The sequence below is a fragment of the Podarcis filfolensis genome, assembly GCF_964270895.1.
Source record: "Podarcis filfolensis genome assembly, chromosome: 1".
Taxonomy (NCBI): Eukaryota; Metazoa; Chordata; class Lepidosauria; order Squamata; family Lacertidae; genus Podarcis; species Podarcis filfolensis.
In genome coordinates, this window is record NC_139604.1 from 683,207 (window position 1) to 701,046 (window position 17,840).

At 42.6% G+C, this 17,840-nt stretch overlaps 1 protein-coding gene across 13 annotated transcripts in view; it reads left to right on the forward strand.

Moving 5' to 3' along the window:
* UNC80 (unc-80 homolog, NALCN channel complex subunit) overlaps positions 1-17,840 on the forward strand; it is a 163,826-nt gene that overhangs the window by 45,598 nt on the left and 100,388 nt on the right. For 8 of the 13 annotated variants that reach the window (XM_083625474.1, XM_083625481.1, XM_083625483.1 and 5 more), the window contains exons 14-21: positions 149-280; positions 1,511-1,658; positions 2,238-2,386; positions 5,658-5,827; positions 6,590-6,691; positions 10,197-10,405; positions 10,709-10,815; positions 13,540-13,696. In XM_083625474.1, coding sequence (XP_083481600.1) covers positions 149-280; positions 1,511-1,658; positions 2,238-2,386; positions 5,658-5,827; positions 6,590-6,691; positions 10,197-10,405; positions 10,709-10,815; positions 13,540-13,696 — 1,174 coding nt within the window. The remainder of the gene's footprint in view (positions 1-148; positions 281-1,510; positions 1,659-2,237; positions 2,387-5,657; positions 5,828-6,589; positions 6,692-10,196; positions 10,406-10,708; positions 10,816-13,539; positions 13,697-17,840) is intronic. The other 5 variants (XM_083625475.1, XM_083625484.1, XM_083625486.1 and 2 more) reach the window with 1 other exon arrangement.

Here is a 17,840-nt window from a genome sequence, read left to right on the forward strand (position 1 = left end):
AATGTTGGTTATATGAGGCTGATTAACCCACTGTTCATTGTCTTAGATTGGATTGTCTGGGAGCACAAAAACAACCTGGAATGTTATATACATCTGCTTCATGCAATAAAACGGGATATTGTTGTCTCTTTTCCCCCCTGTTGCTAAGGAGGAAAGCACTCCAGCAAGCACACACAGGTTGGCCCTGACAATGCTGATAAAAATTGTGAAGTCTCTGGGCTGTGCATATGGCTGTGGAGAAGGTCACCGTGGGCTCTCTGGAGACCGGCTGAGACATCAGGTATGCCATGGCAGAACAGTGGATGGAAGCAGGATTCTTAAACCATTTTGTAGAGTTCCTGGTCTGAGCAGCTCACAACGTTCATCTCGGTCTGGAATTGTATGCGAAAGGCAAGACCTTCTGCACTCATGATTCTTAACTGTGAAGCCTGTGATTTAGCACCAGAGGACAGGAGTGAGTAAGGGGCATTGTGCTGTATGTGAATGCTCCAGCTAGAAATAGAGGAATCCCTCCTAATCTGCCCCATCTCGCTTCCACATGTAGACATTTAAAAACACACCCCAGCACATTTCTGTATAGCTCTTTTAAGATAATTCCAGGGAAATTGTAAAAAGTCCACACACAAACTTTTATACAAACACACTTGAATATTTGTGATTTCCAATGGCATCCTGCCATTTTTCTTGCTTATTTGCACTCTGGTCAGTGACCGAAATAAATTGATTCATTCTTGCTTATAACAGTGTAAAGCTGGTTAGAACAGCTTCAAAGCATGGCACCTCTGCCACACCAGGTAAATATGCTTTAAAAATGATGCAGGAAGTGGTCACACAGTACTTCCTGTGTAATTCTGTGCACAAAAGACCACCATCCATTCAAAACAACGGCTGCCCCCGTGTTGTACTGTTGGGCAACCATTTTTTTTAACCATTTACATCAATGCCCACTTAATGGGACTGCATCATGGTCAGCTTTGGTTGAACTGCTATGATTTTTCATTCTGTGTGTACGTGTGCATGCATTTGCGTGTCCTGGCTAGACTGGATCCAATAGCATCTGGAGAACTGAAAGAGTTGGCCAAATGGAATCCAAGATTAACCAGTCATCCCTAAGACACAGCATCCTTGATAGGGCAAGACTTGCCAAGACTGTACCCCTTGCTGCCACTGCATGGGAACCAAAGTTTGGTGTGGGAGTTGAACGAAGGGCAGAAATGCATGCTCTGGGTGATGCACGGCTCCCCTATGAAAATCGCAACCCTGTGTGTCCATTCATCTCTCCTGTCATGTGTTGTAATAGATAACCCATGACAAACTGTTATCAATTATTGTTTTGTCCCTTCACATTGAAGCTCTGTCACTGGGAGCATTTTTTACGGCTTCTCATTTAGTATACATGACCAATGAAGAGGAGACGCAGGGCTGTTCCAGGCTCAGTTTCTTTCTTTGTTCTCCAAATAATACATGGTTGCTGTCACCAGAACCTAAGTGCCTGATCTTCCCTCCATAGGCTCAGAATTGCCTCACAAAGTTGTACAAGCTGGATAAGATGCAGTTCCGGCAAACCATGAGGGATTATGTAAACAAGGATTCACTCAACAATGTGGTGGATTTTTTACATGCCTTGCTAGGTTTCTGCATGGAGCCAGTCACTGACAGTAAGTATAAGCTGTTGTTGGAAAGCCCTCCCCCCCTTTATTTTTCTTTTTTTCCTTTAAAAAAAAATCTTTCTCTCCTCTCCTTCCTTCCTTCCTTCCTTCCTTCCTTCCTTCCTTCCTTCCTTTCCTTTGATGTCCTCTGCTATGGACTGTTGTCAGGGCCCAAAGATTGCACACGCATTAAACTGGTAGGTGGGTGGTGGAAGGACCCTGAGAGAGATGCAGGGAAGGGAAGATCTCACAGGGTGAGAGACTGGGAGAAGAAAGGAAAGCTCCCAGGTGAGAGCTGGGAGGGTCCACCACTTTCTGAGTGAGATAAGGGTTAAGAGCTACCTTTGAGAGAAGAATATGTGTTTTTGTTTTTACTTAGATTAGCTTATTTTATCTTATTGTATTATGGAAAAGCTTTAATAAAACCTTAGTAAATATAGGCTGTTATCATAAGATTCCTTAAGAGAAATGACACTGCTACAAAACATAGGAGCTGTAGATGTCAAGAGTATTATTGATTCAGATTTTGCCATTTTTTTGTGAAAACCGAACAGTTCAACTTGACTATTTAATGCTTGCGTTTTGCAGACAAGGCTGGTTTTGGAAATAATTTCACAACAGTGGACAACAAGTCTACTGCCCAAAGTGTGGAAGGTATTATTGTCAGTGCCATGTTCAAATCGCTTATCACCCGCTGTGCCTCTACTACACATGAGCTTCATAGCCCCGAGAATCTGGTAAGGACAACACTGAAACCCTAGCACAATTAATTTCGCTGCATACTGTTTTAGTGGCCTAAGTATTGATACTATTGTTGACCTGACAGAGCACCAGACAGAGTTCATCCATAAGGAAAATGTTGACTGTGTGCACTTCTTTTGCCTCCAGTTTTGACAAAGATTTCCAATTAACACAAATTTAAATCCTCTGTATACTAGAGCTGTGCCACTTCTCTTTTTTTTAAAATAATATTTATTAAAGATTTTTTTAAAATTATAAAAAAGAAAAAACAGGAAAATAAAAACAAAACAGAAAAATAGAAAGAAAAAATCCATCCATCATTCTCAAATTTCTAACTTTCATTACCTTATTTCTTTGACCTCCTCCTCCTTCCCTTTCTTGTATCCTGGTTAATAATTATCACAGCAAATCCTTTCCATAGTTCATAATATTTTGTCCTTACATTATCTTAATCTATTTTCATCTTGTCTTATAGCAAACCTTAAAACTTAAAACTTAAATCTTATTTTTACCAACTTCTCATAACCATATCATTAGCCTAATTCTTAAAACATTTTTACTAGAACCAAGTAGTTCCATTTCAACATTTTTTCTAACATTCATCAATTATTTTAAAACAGTCCTAATGATAAAAGAAAGAAAAGTAAAACAATCCAATCTTCATCCAGCGTCCCTTCCTCCTGGTCCCGGATTTTGTCAGTCCTTTTTGTCCCATTAATCTAGCACATTAACCTGGTATCCTTATATCCGAGGCCCTCAAGTCTCTTCCATGTCCCTTCCGTGGCTCTTCTTCATATTTTCCTTTCACTCGTGGGAACTCCAGCTTAGTAATATTTTTGACCCTTTTCAGCAGATCAGCCCCATTTCCATAGTCCAGACTAAACTCCATGTAATATTTAAACATCTGTTTCAGATTCTCTCCAAAATTAAAAGCCCCCACAGCTCCAAACATCTGACGGCCCATTACCAGACTCAGAAAGTCCAAAGATCCCTGCATGGGAGGGTCAGTCCAACCCCCCATTTCCAAACCAAACCAGACTTTATCTTTCCAAGTCTGGTTTTTTCCAGATTCATTTATCAAATCCAAAGGCTCATGATCCTGCAGGGCCACAGCTCCCTCCATTTCTGGCACCCAGGATTCAGTAGTATCCTCTTCTCTCATCTGTGCTATCATAGCACACTCCTGTTTTAGTTCCTGGGTAGGCTCCATGTAGTTTCCTACTGCCTGTTCAAAATTTCTGGTTGCATTGGTCATCAAATCCATCTTCTGGCTTAGCTGATCCAATAGGGCATTTATTTTACAGAAAGCACCCAACAGAGCTTCTGAAAACATTGTCCTGCAAGGTCACAAGTCCTTTCCCACGATTGTAATCAGTAACAGCTGCAAGCTCCTGAAGTTGGTTACAATTTCACAGTCTCCCTCTAGGGGGAAAACTTCTGTTTATTCTTTCTTTTAAGAACAATAGCAACAAAGTTTCTTTTTTAAGATATTCAGTCAATATTTGTTCCTTTGAAATGCGAAAGGAAACAATGGAGTCACTATGTTGCTTTTCTTTTAGCTGTCTGTCAAAAACATTTGTCTCTGGTCAATGAGCTTCAAACGTCAGTCCTGACACTCTGTAGAGCTGTGCCACTTCTCTCAGTGGAAAATCATGTTGCCTTCCAGAATCTGCTCTGCAGTTCTCAAAATCTTTATGTAAAATATCCACATTTGTTTCTAATCCAATCACCGTTAATTTACCTGAATGAGTTTTTTCCATGCTGTGATCACCAATAGTCAGCATGGATTTCTGAAAAATAAGTCATGTCAGACGAACCTGATCTCGTTTTTTGACAGAATTACAAGCCTGGTAGATGAAGGGAACGCAGTGGATGTAGCCTACCTTGATTTCAGCAAGGCATTTGACAAGGTGCCCCATGATATTCTTGTAAAGAAGCTGGTAAAATGCGGTCTTGACTATGCTACCACTCAGTGGATTTGTAACTGGCTGACTGACCAAACCCAAAGGGTGCTCATCAATGGTTCCTCTTCATCCTGGAGAAGAGTGACTAGTGGGGTGCCACAGGGTTCTGTCTTGGGCCCGGTCTTATTCAACATCTTTATCAACGACTTGGATGATGGATTCAAGGGCATCCTGATCAAATTTGCAGATGACACCAAACTGGGAGGGGTGGCTAACACCCCAGAGGACAGGATCACACTTCAAAACGACCTTGACAGATTAGAGAACTGGGCCAAAACAAACAAGATGAATTTTAACAGGGAGAAATTTAAAGTATTGCACTTGGGCAAAAAAAATGAGAGGCACAAATACAAGATGGGTGACACCTGGCTTGAGAGCAGTACATGTGAAAAGGATCTAGGAGTCTTGGTTGACCACAAACTTGACATGAGCCAACAGTGTGACGCGGCAGCTAAAAAAGCCAATGCAATTCTGGGCTGCATCAATAGGAGTATAGCATCTAGATCAAGGGAAGTAATAGTGCCACTGTATTCTGCTCTGGTCAGACCTCACCTGGAGTACTATGTCCAGTTCTGGGCACCACAGTTCAAGAAGGACACTGACAAACTGGAACGTGTCCAGAGGAGGGCAACCAAAATGGTCAAAGGCCTGGAAACGATGCCTTATGAGGAACGGCTAAGGGAGCTGGGCATGTTTAGCCTGGAGAAGAGGAGGTTAAGGGGTGATATGATAGCCATGTTCAAATATATAAAAGGATGTCACATAGAGGAGGGAGAAAGGTTGTTTTCTGCTGCTCCAGAGAAGCGGACACGGAGCAATGGTTCCAAACTACAAGAAAGAAGATTCCACCTAAACATTAGGAAGAACTTCCTGACAGTAAGAGCTGTTCGACAGTGGAATTTGCTGCCAAGGAGTGTGGTGGAGTCTCCTTCTTTGGAGGTCTTTAAGCAGAGGCTTGACAACCATATGTCAGGAGTGCTCTGATGGTGTTTCCTGCTTGGCAGGGGGTTGGACTCGATGGCCCTTGTGGTCTCTTCCAACTCTATGATTCTATGATTCTATGTTGGGTGAGATGATGGCAACTCTTGAAAAAGCCAAAACACTTTATTGGTTAAATTTACTTCATATTTTTGAGATTCTTAGTTACGGCTGCTTGAAAACGAAAGGACCGAAGCTTGGGCCAACATTGCTTCAAAGCATGACTCGGGGGAAATGATTCTGATGTTTGCTTCAATTGGCTTCCAAACACATTAAATCTTTCATTCTTTTTTTCCTTTTCACTTTCTAATCCTGCACTCCATAGGGATTGTATTGTGACATCCGACAACTGGTTCAGTTTATCAAGGAGGCTCATGGGAATGTCTTTAGAAGAGTAGCCCTTAGTGCCCTTTTGGATAGTGCTGAGAAGTTGATACCAGGAAGAAGAGCAGAGGAAACAGCTGAACAGGAGCCCAAACCATCAGGCAGTAAAAGGTTTGTAACCGAAGTGCAAAATGCACAGAGATGTTTGAGTGATGCCCTGTCCTACCTTTCCCCTAATGCAAATGTGCAGAACCAAGCACCTCAGCATAAGGAGTATGCAGGAGTAAGGAGATAAATGATATTCACACAATTTTGCTAGGGCTTAAAAACTTTTATAACACAATTCTTCTCCTTCAGACCTTGTTGATATTGATGCAACAGAGAGCACAGTTTAGTGTGCTTGAAGTCCAATAAAATCCATGGCTCTGAAGCACACTTAAGGGCTGCACACAGATTATTCATCATCTCAAAGACCGCCCATTATATATCCACAAAGCAGGACTGAAGGACTCTTGACTTAAGCAGACACCTCAAGTTTGATCATAATTTGTACCTGTGAGATCCAGACTTAAGGCTCACTCTGCAGGCTTGTTTCTTTCTAGAGAGTGTTTGAAAAGTGGAGTATGGTCCTATCCACGTTTATGTTGCAATTCTATGCATATTTACTAAGGAGTTAGTCTTCTTGAGCACAGTGGGACTTACATCTGAGTATGTATCAAGCTGTGAGTCTTTAAAAGTGGATCGCCAACTATTTATTGCACATTTTGAGCACCTCGGTGCATGTTGCCTGTCATGACAGATTTGTGATGGCAGTGCATACAGATGAGGCAATTCCTAGAATGGGAACATGGACCTCCAACTTCATATTACAGGAATACAAGGTAAGGGTTTAAAAAAAAAATTACTGTACATGTGGCTGTTTCGTCTGCATAGATCTGAAGTGGGAAGTGTTGTCATTGACAAAGGACAACCGTCTTCAGCTCCCGATGAATGCCGCAGTTACATCTCAAGCCGCCCAATGCAGACTCCAGAGCAGTAAGTAAATATTTTGGAGCTCAAAGGTATATTCAGTCTTCCCAAGAAATCTGGTAAGCATTCTAGTCACCACCATTAGATATTCTAGCCTTAATTGATGTAACCCACAAATGTTCACCCTTCTGAGCATGAATTGTGCTGACGCTTTAAATTTAAGCGTAAGAACAGCAACAGACAGGCTACCATCATGAATTGTTCAAACCATGGATAAGTATGGAATGTGGGACTGGGTCATCTGTGAATCCATTTGTGAAATAATATAATAATATTTTGTTCCCGGCCCCTGCGTGTGTTGGCAAATCGTGTATAAGCAACCCCCCCCCATTATGCCCTGCCCCATCCTGTTACACCTTTTTTGTGACACATTTAGTAATGTTTTCAGTCACTTCTGGGTTCAGTGCTGTGTGTGTGTGCATGATTATGTGTTTTTCGGATACAGATTAATCCAGGGGTTGGCAAACTAAGGCCCGCGGGCTGGATCAAGCCCAATTGCCTTCAGGATCTGGCCCTCAGACTGTCCTTGGATCGGTGTGAGGATTCTGTTTGTTTGGGCTGCACCATTTCCCCCCCCCGCGCCATTCCATTTCTCCCCCTCCCCCCCCACACCCTGTAGTGGCGCCTCCTCCCTTCCTCCTCCTGGCTTCTCCCTGCTCTGCCTAGAGGAGGGTTGGGGTGGGGGGTGGGGACTTCTTGCCCCCCTCGCCTCTTCTTCTAGCTCCCCCTCCCCCGGTGCTACTTCTCCAGCCCTCAACAAGGTGTGAGTGACAGTGGACCGGCCCATGGCTAAACAAATTGCTGATCCCTGCATTAATCAGTCATCGCCTGTAGTTGAAGTAATAAAGGATGAGGTTATCAATGTCTACACGAGGGGCAGAATTGAACTAAGTTGTTGCATGCATGGACTGAGGTCTACTTATGCAATGGATTTCCCCCTCTCCTCCCCCTGTACCCATCCCCCTAAAGCTGCCCTGGAGGATTGGGAACTGCATGCAATGGAAATCAAATTTCCCTCGCACTTTAAAGATTTTTGTGTGTTTAGGGGTTTTTTTTGCAACAGAGATGTGGGTGTAAATAATACATGAAGTCAAAAACATCTTTTGGTATGTCTTAATTTGTAAATAAGAGGTATGGAGTCAATCTCGTCTGAAAATCATAGCTGGATTCATTTAAATGGAAGCTCTTTCTCTGTCCATAAATGTGCAGAGAATTTTTATTTTTATTTTTTGAGGGTGGGGGGGACAACGGCTTTCTGCACCTGTGTAATGCCACACTTTCCTAAGTAAGTGCTGTATATTACCTATTGCAATGAAAACAGCAAAGTTAAAAATTGCTGCCTACCAAATCAAAACATTACCATCTGCCACTGCCTCCACTTCATTCTTCCAGCCTTCTCTCTTCCTTTCCCTTCCCCCTAATGACTTCTTTGTGCATAGTACTCAGTGCTGCAGTAAAAAATATCTAAGTCCATAGAAATAATTGCATTGGATTAAACTGAAGAGTGATTGTACAATTACCAAAGGCACAAAAGATAATTACTCAGAACAACCCTGATTTGTGTATGGTTTGTTTATTTGGATATTTTGTTTCATAAAGCTCAATCTTTAATTGAGTGGGCTGAGAACAATGGTATGAAAATGACACATCCCTACAACAAGTGCTTTTTTTGTTGAAGAGTGTGTGTGAAATAATTATCATGAGCATTAGAGAGGATTCTTTCCAAAAGGTGATCAGTTGGTCTGTGGGCTGCTACTTCTAGTGCCTCGCTGTTTTGGCATAGCCCTTTATACCAGAGGTGGGCAGAAGTTGGGTTGGGCTCCACTGGGAGATCTTAAAGTGATTTACAGTAGATTGGTAAGGATTTCTGACTCCCAATAGCCTGACAATTGCAATCTAAGAAATAAAATCTTTTGTGACACCCAGCATTTAATAGCTTTACAACCCAGCCTTTGTGTTCCTTACCTCTAAAATGGATATTACTGGTAATTGGTTGCCTACAGCTGGGTCTTTGTGCAACTGTGCTAGCCAGTTTGAGAGTTTTGCGATCTGCAGTAACTCATGTGTAATTTCTATTTGTCTATGCAAATTATGGCAGTCAATGTCTTGGGGTGCAAAGTTAGTGCTCTAGTTAGTGGAGCTTGTGATTCTAGTAAAAAAACCAGTCAATACCATAAGCCTGTAGCCTTGGGCTGTGTACATACCATACATGTAAAGCTCACCCCACCCCTAAAGAATCCTGATGCTGGGAATTGTAGCTCTGGGAGGGGTAAACTACAGTTCCCAGGATTAAATCTACAGCATGCTGTGTATGCAGCCTCTTACTATATCAAGAGGGTTTGGAAAACCTCTCTCTCAGACTTGGCATTGCCCGCCATTTGCAGTACAGTGGTGCCCCGCAAGACGAATGCCTCGCAAGACGGAAAACTCGCTAGACGAAAGGGTTTTCCGTTTTTTGAGCTGCTTCGCAAGACGAATTTCCCTATGGGCTTGCTTCGCAAGACGAAAACGTCTTGCAAGTTTGTTTCCTTTTTCTTAACACTGTTAAAACAGTTGCGACTTGACTTTGAGGAGCAACTCATAGAATGCAGTGTACATAGTAGCCTTTTTTGAGGTTTTTAAAGACTTTGGTGATTTTTGAAGCTTTTCCAAAACTTCTTTTGCAGCCATTTGGTAAGTTAAGCTTTTAAAACTTTTTGGGGGGGGTTTGGATTTTGGGTTGGGGTGTTTGGAATTCAAGGACTTGGTGTTGGGGAGGGGTTTGCAAGAATCTGGAAGCTTGTGTGTTTTTTTCTGCATTTTTATGATTTTCTGTGACCATTGGGCCACTCTGCTGTTTTTTTAAAAAAAATCTGGATTTGAATTTCTGTGTGCTGGGTGGCTGGGGGAACAGTTGGGGAGGGGTTTGCAAGAATCTGGAAGCTTGTGTGTTGTTTTCTGCATTTTTATGATTTTCTGTGACCATTGGGCCACTCTGCTGTTTTTTTAAAAAAAATCTGGGTTTGAATTTTGAAATGCTCTTTACAGTATGTGTGACTTTAAAGAGCACTTAATAAACTCTTGTTGTACCAAATTTGGCTTTGTTTGGACTTTTTTTGACCATAGGAATGCATTAATTGATTTTCAATGCATTCCTATGGGATTTCGTGCTTCGCAAGATGAAAAATTCGCTAGACGAAAAAATTCGCGGAACGAATTAATTTCATCTTGCGAGGCACCACTGTACAGGGATAGTAACACTGGCCTACCTTACAGGGTTGTTGTAAGGATCAGAGGACCATGTACTGAGTGTTTATGAGAATCCAGAACACTAAGCAAATGTTAAGTAGAACAATGTTGTGCCTTACTAGCCTATTCTTGACAAAGCTGAGCACCAAAGAAAGCTAACAAAATGTCACACAATCCTCTGACCGCTAGAGCACAGTAGAAAAGGTAAGGTGCTCCCATTCTTTGTGCATTCCTGGGTACATTTGGCTAAGCGTTACGAACCATGCAATTTGTTCCATTGCAGTGATGAGCAGATGCAAGGAGCAGCCCTAGGGCGCAAAGATTTCTGGCGAAAGATGTTCAAATCTCAGAGTGCAGCGAGTGATACTAGTAGCCAGTCGGAGCAGGATACCTCAGAATGCACAACTGCACACTCAGGGGCAACCACTGAGAGGCGATCCCGCTCTCGCTCAAGGAGGATCTCACTCCGAAAGAAACTCAAACTCCCCTTAGGTAAATGTATGCCTCTTCACATGATATTATCATATAACATTTAATATATTTTCTATTTTTCCATGTATCAGTGCACAGACATTTTCAGAGAAATGTTCTGTTCATATTTTAGCATCACCTGGAGAATATATATTATTCAGTCTTCCTCCATATTTATTACCATCCATTTCTGTACAAAACCTCTTTCATATAAAACATGTGTGCCAACCTTTTGTCATGTGATGTAGCTTCCTTGGTACCCACATTTACTGCTGGTAGATTCACACACATGCTCACATTTTTCTATGTTCTCTGTACAAACAGGGAATTGGCTGAAACGCTCATCCCTTTCTGGTCTGGCAGATGGTGTGGAAGACCTTCTGGACATCAGCTCTGTGGACCGGCTCTCTTTCATCCGGCAGAGTTCCAAGGTAAATAAGTTTCCTTGAACTCATAGAGAGATGAAGAAGTATGGAGATATGCATAGTGCACTTGTTTTTGTCATGTCTCACTCCTTGTAGATGACCAGTAACAGTTGAATAAGTCTGAAGAACTATGGATGGAGGCTCGCAACATTATACAGGAGGCAGCAACGGAAACCATCCCAATGAAAAGTAAATGCAAGAAAGCAAAGTGGCTGTCCAATGAGGCCTTACAAATAGCGGGGGAGAGAAGGCAAGCAAAATGCGAGGGAGATAGAGAAAGATACAGGAAATTGAATGCAGATTTCCAAAAAATAGCAAGGAGAGATAAGAAGGCCTTCTTAAACGAGCAATGCAAAGAAATAGAGGAAAACAACAGAATGGGAAGAACCAGAGATCTGTTCAAGAAAATTGGAGATATGAAAGGAACATTTCGTTCAAAGATTGCCATAATAAAGGACAAAAGTGGTAAGGACCTAACAGAAGCAGAAGACATCAAGAAGAGGTGGCAAGAATACACAGAGGAATTATACCAGAAAGAAATGGATGCCTCGTACACCCCAGGTAGTGGGGTTGCTGACCTTGAGCCAGACATCCTGGAGAGTGAAGTCAAATGGGCCTTAGAAAGCACTGCAAATAACAAGGCCAGTGGAAGTGATGGTATTCCAGCTGAACTATTTAAAATTTTAAAAGATGATGCTGTTAAGGTGCTACACTCAATATGCCAGCAAGTTTGGAAAACTCAGCAGTGGCCAGAGGATTGGAGAAGATCAGTCTACATCCCAATCCCAAAGAAGGGCAGTGCTAAAGAATGCTCCAACTACCGCACAATTGCACTTATTTCACACGCTAGCAAGGTTATGCTTAAAATTCTACAAGGAAGGCTCAAGCAGTATGTGGACCGAGAACTCCCAGAAGTGCAAGCTGGATTTAGAAGAGGCAGAGGAACCAGAGACCAAATTGCAAACATGCGCTGGATTATGGAGAAAGCCAGAGAGTTCCAGAAAGACATCTACTTCTGCTTCATTGACTATGCAAAAGCCTTTGACTGTGTTGACCACAGCAAACTATGGCAAGTTCTTAAAGAAATGGGAGTGCCTGATCACCTCATCTGTCTCCTGAGAAATCTCTATGTGGGACAAGAAGCTACAGTTAGAACTGGATATGGAACAACTGATTGGTTCAAAATTGGGAAAGGAGTACGACAAGGCTGTATATTGTCTCCCTGGTTATTTAACTTATATGCAGAATTCATCATGCGAAAGGCTGGGCTGGATGAATCCCTAGCCGGAATTAAGATTGCTGGAAGAAATATCAACAACCTCAGATATGCAGATGACACAACCTTGATGGCAGAAAGTGAGGAGGAATTAAAGAACCTTTTATTGAGGGTAAAAGAGGAGAGCGCAAAATATGGTCTGAAGCTCAACATCAAAAAAACGAAGATCATGGCCACTGGTCCCATCACCTCCTGGCAAATAGAAGGAGAAGAAATGGAGGCAGTGAGAGATTTTACTTTCTTGGGTTCCATGATCACTGCAGATGGTGACAGCAGCCACGAAATTAAGAGACGCCTGCTTCTTGGGAGGAAAGCAATGACCAACCTAGACAGCATCTTAAAAAGTAGAGACATCACCTTGCCAACAAAGGTCCGTATAGTTAAAGCCATGGTTTTCCCAGTAGTGATGTATGGAAGTGAGAGCTGGACCATAAAGAAGGCTGATCGTCGAAGAATTGATGCTTTTGAATTATGGTGCTGGAGGAGACTCTTGAGAGTCCCATGGACTGCAAGAAGATCAAACCTATCCATTCTTAAGGAAATCAGCCCTGAGTGCTCACTGGAAGGACAGATCGTGAAGCTGAGGCTCCAATACTTTGGCCACATCATGAGAAGAGAAGACTCCCTGGAAAAGACCCTGATGTTGGGAAAGATGGAGGGCACAAGGAGAAGGGGACGACAGAGGACAAGATGGTTGGATAGTGTCTTCGAAGCTACAAACATGAGTCTGACTAAACTGCGGGAGGCAGTGGAAGACAGAAGTGCCTGGCGTGCTCTGGTCCATGGGGTCACGAAGAGTCGGACACGACTAAATGACTAAACAACAACAACAACAAGTCTGAGGATGGAAAATGTGCACTTCGCAATACAGATGACAGTCTCTTAATTTGTTCTGCAACACAAAGACTAGGAACAACCCTATTGGAAGCTCGTACTTGATTGTTCTTAAAACCACCTTTTTCTGGGAAGGAGCCATGTATGGGTTCTAAGTTAGCATCATTTACACTTGTTAATGCTTGTGAGTGGTTTTCAGTATCTAAATGTTGTCCATTTCTTTTATCCACAGATGTGTTAGGTAGGTTGCTATTTCCCATTATGCACAGTCATAATCCATTATGGCTTTTCTGTGTGCATACTGGGACATTGACAAGAAAAAAAGCACAAAATCCATTCCCTTAGGCCATGAAGCAGAGGTGCTCAAAGAGCAAGTCTTTCCTTGTAGGACTCCAGCTGCCCACATTTAGCAGCAAAATAAGGCCAAGGCACATGAGTTTTTGTCTTGCAGTAGACCCTAGTGGTGTTTCATTCTTCAACTTATGCCACAGCACTTAGCAGTAAGTCTTCTGGGAGCTTCAAAATGTTGCATGTAGAAGCACGGGAATGAGGAACTGTTACATCAGAAGAAGCTAAAGAAGGGGCATTAACAATGAATGGCACACCTTCTTTTTGTTTAGGTGAAATTCACTAGTGCCGTGAAGCTGTCTGAAGGAGGGCCAGGAAGTGGCTTGGAGAATGGACGAGATGAAGAGGAGAATTTCTTCAAGCGTCTTGGTAAATGGCGCACCTGCCGAAGACATCCATCCAAGCTTCATCACACAGAAGAAAAAGATGGTTAGAAATCAGGGTTCTGTTTCTTCAGTCCTTTTTTGCTTCCCCTCCCCTGCTCCATTCTTTGGTTACTTTTCTTCATCAATTTATCCTTTATCTTTTTTTAAACATGGTTTTTGAACTCATTCTGCTTCTCTCTCTGGCTCTGCATACTTTGTAGCCATTTTTGTTCTTTTTTTCTTTTTACGCCATTTTGTTTTCAGTGTAATTCTAACCAAAAAGGAAAAGCAAATATGGGCCAATAAATTAAACTAAAGTAACATTTGGACTTCCAAAAAATCAAGCCCTCTAGCTTTAGGGGGAAATTTGGAAATCATTTGAAAGCAGGGGTCTGATTTCAAACATATTATGCTAAAATTTAATTTCACTCTTTGATGTGAAATTATGAATGCGCCCATCAGCTTTTATCTCCCATTATTGATCATCTACCATCTTCTGTAAAGCTCAGCACTGATGAAATGGAAAACCCTGTACAAAATGTGTTTTAATTATCTCTTTTCTTCTGTGTTTGCATGTCTTGTGTCTTCATACCATTTCTTAGAGAGATGCTGTTCTGCATTCTCAACAAAATTACTATTCTTTGAGACAAACAATTAATTGCTTTGTTATTTTTAAGCAGTGGCATCTGAAAAAAGCACTTTCTTTCCTATTTTGGAAAAAAATGATAGGAACTGTATTCTTCCAAGTACTTCACTGCCATCCAGTTGCAAATGTGAGCTTGTTACCAAGGAAACAACCTTGCATCTTGACATTCTTCTATTTTTGTATTGGAAAAAGAACACAGCATCCCATCTCAATGAGTTTTGTTCTCTGTATTTTTCATAGTACTCAACATAATCCGACATTACATATTGCATTGTCAAACATGAAAGTTACATTACTACATCAGTGTATTTTTCCTTTGGCCATTGCTCCATCACACAATGCATTTCTAAACAAAGAGGGGTTCTATACCAAATAAAGTGGCTCTTGCTATTAGATGCTGTCCAAATGGAAAAAATGGTTGGGCTCTTCCTGACTTTACTTAAGTCAGAAGGACTTTGGTCTTTGACTCCTCCCCTTTGAACAGACCTCAGTGCCATGTCATCAACTGGTTTGAAAGTCCCCTCAGTTTCAAAAGATGCATTTTTCAATATGCTATGGGGAGGAGTTTCTGTTTGAGAAGTGCAAGCTCTGTGGCTGCAAATAGGTTTATTGTTTGGAAATAGACTACTGTGTTAAATTATTTGAACTCAGAGAACAGTGCCTGGACCCAGGTCATTGTATAACAGATTTCAGTGTCAAAGCTGAAATGTTTGTGTTTAACTGTGAGCTGGAGACAAGTAGCATGAATTTCAAAATCCAGGTGCTAGAATTCCTCTATGGAAATTCAGTTTTTAAAACTGAATGGGAAATTATTCATTTTTAATTTTGAGACATTCATGCTAACAGAATTGTAATCTAAGCCCTTACGGCTATCATGTTAAAATAGGGATAATGGGTGATTCTGCCCTCTCCAGTTCGAGTCTACTGAGCCTCATCAGTCTGGCAGTACCTGGCCCTGCTCTGGTGAGGTAGCACTGCTGTTTTTAATAAATCCTTCTATTCAGTGACCACCCATCAATATACATTATGTAAACCTTGAAGTTTTCCTCTCTCTACTACCCCATTGTAGTGAATGGAAGTGGGCACTCAGGAACTCACCTTGCCCAATATAGGAGGGAAGAGCAAGTTAAACAAAGGATTTACAACTCAGTTCCACCTTTCCGTGTGCCAGTAATGCAGTCACGTTATTATTCAGAGTGTGACAGGATGGTGGGAGAGGAGGACATAATATAGGCTTTGGTAGATAGAATCATAGAATTGGAAGGTGATTTGAACATCATTTCCCACCAGGCTAGCTGGAAAGACTAGCTCATTGAAGAGAGAGGAAAGCTTTAGCCCTCTTGCAGTACGTATGTTCCTAAGAGGGGATCAATTGGTTAGTAGATACTATGCTTTAATCTAGGCCAGTTGCACCCCATTCCTCATCTCTTTGCTGCCCCCTGGGAAAATTCCAAACACCCATCGTTTGCAGCAGTTTGCCACCTAACACTGAGTCAGGCCATAGCCCAATATAGTTGACTGACTGGCAGCAACTCTCAGGTGCAGGTCTCTGTTAGCCCTACCTAGAGACAAGGGCTGTTGAACGTGGGACATCTTGTATGCAGAGCACATGCTCCACCCATGAGTTACAGCCCTTCCCAATTAATATAATTGGGCCGGCCAGGGAGGAGGGAGGCTCCAACTGTGTTGCTTGGCTGTGTTGCTCACCCAATAAGAAGTCTAAGAACGACTGGGGGGTGGAGCTTGCATGCCTTGTGTGTGGCTAGTTAATGCAAGCTGAGGGGGTTTTTGAATGCTGGATGCCATTTTGTTGCACGTGCTGCTGCAAACTTTGCAGTGCAAGGCCAGGCCGGGGAGCCATCTTAAGTTGAGGCTGCATAGGCCTTGTGGTGCATGTGATTCAGATTCTATTCAGTTGAACCTCTGGTTACAAAGTTGGTTGGACAGTGTTCTCGAAGCTACTCAGCATGAGTTTGACCAGACTGCAGGAGGACAGGAAGACTGGAGTGCCTGGAACAGGTGAGGCTGCAGGTCCCTTATTTTGGCTGCTGGTCCCTTATTTTCAAATCTGTAAGTTGACAGTTATGGTGGGTGGTCTTATTCCACCCCCACCCTGGTTTATTGCAGCCAGCCATTCACACTATATGGCCTTCCAGCTTCTGCATTTCACTTACCATGAAATTCTGGGACTGAAAGCTTTGCTTGCCATATCTGAGTGGAGGAGATCTGACTAAAATGAGTCTCAAGGAAGAATAAGTGAGGGAGATCTGTGGTGTTGTGGAGAACAAAGAGATAGCATTTGAGGTGCAGAGAAAGGTGTAATGGGATGCAGAGAGACCTGTGTGGCAAAGAAAGCATGAAAAAGGGGAGAGGGAAACAGAAGTGCACAGAAATCTGACAGTGGAGAGACAGAGAAAAAGAATGAAGGAAATAGAGATGGTCCCGTGTTACAGAGACCCGTAGTGATGCAGAGAGAAGAGTGCTATGGATTGCAAAGAAAAAGAGGTTGAGAAGAAGGGGTTGCAAGGAAACCTGTGGGTGGGGAAACAGAGAAAAGAGAGGCATAATAACAAAGGTGGAAGCCCCAGCCTGTGGTGGTGGTGCGGAGAAAGAAAGAAAGTAGAGCATGTGCTAGGGAAAGCAGTAAAGGATAGAGAACTGACTGGAGAAAGAAAAGGAGTTAGCAAAAGGGTGGTGTGGTTCTCAGAATGACATTTGTGCATCTCTGCTCTGAAGTGCTGCCACATTACTGTGCATTACAGCAACTGCAGACATTGTTCTACCACAGCAATCATTTTCTACTAGTATTGGCTTAGGTATTAGTATGTGGACAGTTACATGCATTTAGCCCCACGTTTTACTAGAGCTTAAATATGAATTACTCCTATACTGCAACCTTAACTGTGTGGTCAGGCACTGTGCCCCCCCCCCCGACTTTATAATTAAGATCCAGACAAGACACAATACTTTTGGGCCAAATAAGGCCATAACTTTATTGATTCCAGATGTAAGAGGTTTAGCATAGGCATTAGGCATTAGCCCATGTGCTGGCAGTATTACCGAAGGGGTTGACCCTGAGGCGGGGAGGACCTATGACTTATATCAAATAGGATTCTCTCAGCAGAATTCTTGTCTTGACGGGTGCTATGGTCCTGGACCCCACCTGGGCGTCCAGACAAAAGCTCATCCTGCCAGATCCCTTTACTGGGACACACCCTTTTCTTGGAGGAGCAGGCAGAGAGTTCCAACCTCCCCTCCAACTAAGGCTAAGGCCAATCCACAACCAAAGTTGTGATGATTGTTATGTGGTAGGCAAAACCCCCTGACTGAGCCAATTTGCCTGAAGGAAAATTCCTGCCCAGCCCTGAATACGGTGAGCAACAATGTCCATAGCAAGGTAAAGTAGATAGCCAAAAGTAGGCTAAAATAAGGGATGGGCGGAGGGAGATCTGATGAGGAACTGCGTGTGGAGCAGGGAGGTGGGTCTCTTTAAATAGTTGAGGATCAGACCGAGGTGAAACCTGCTGGTTCAGTTGGGCCTCTCCCCCCCCCCCCCCAATCA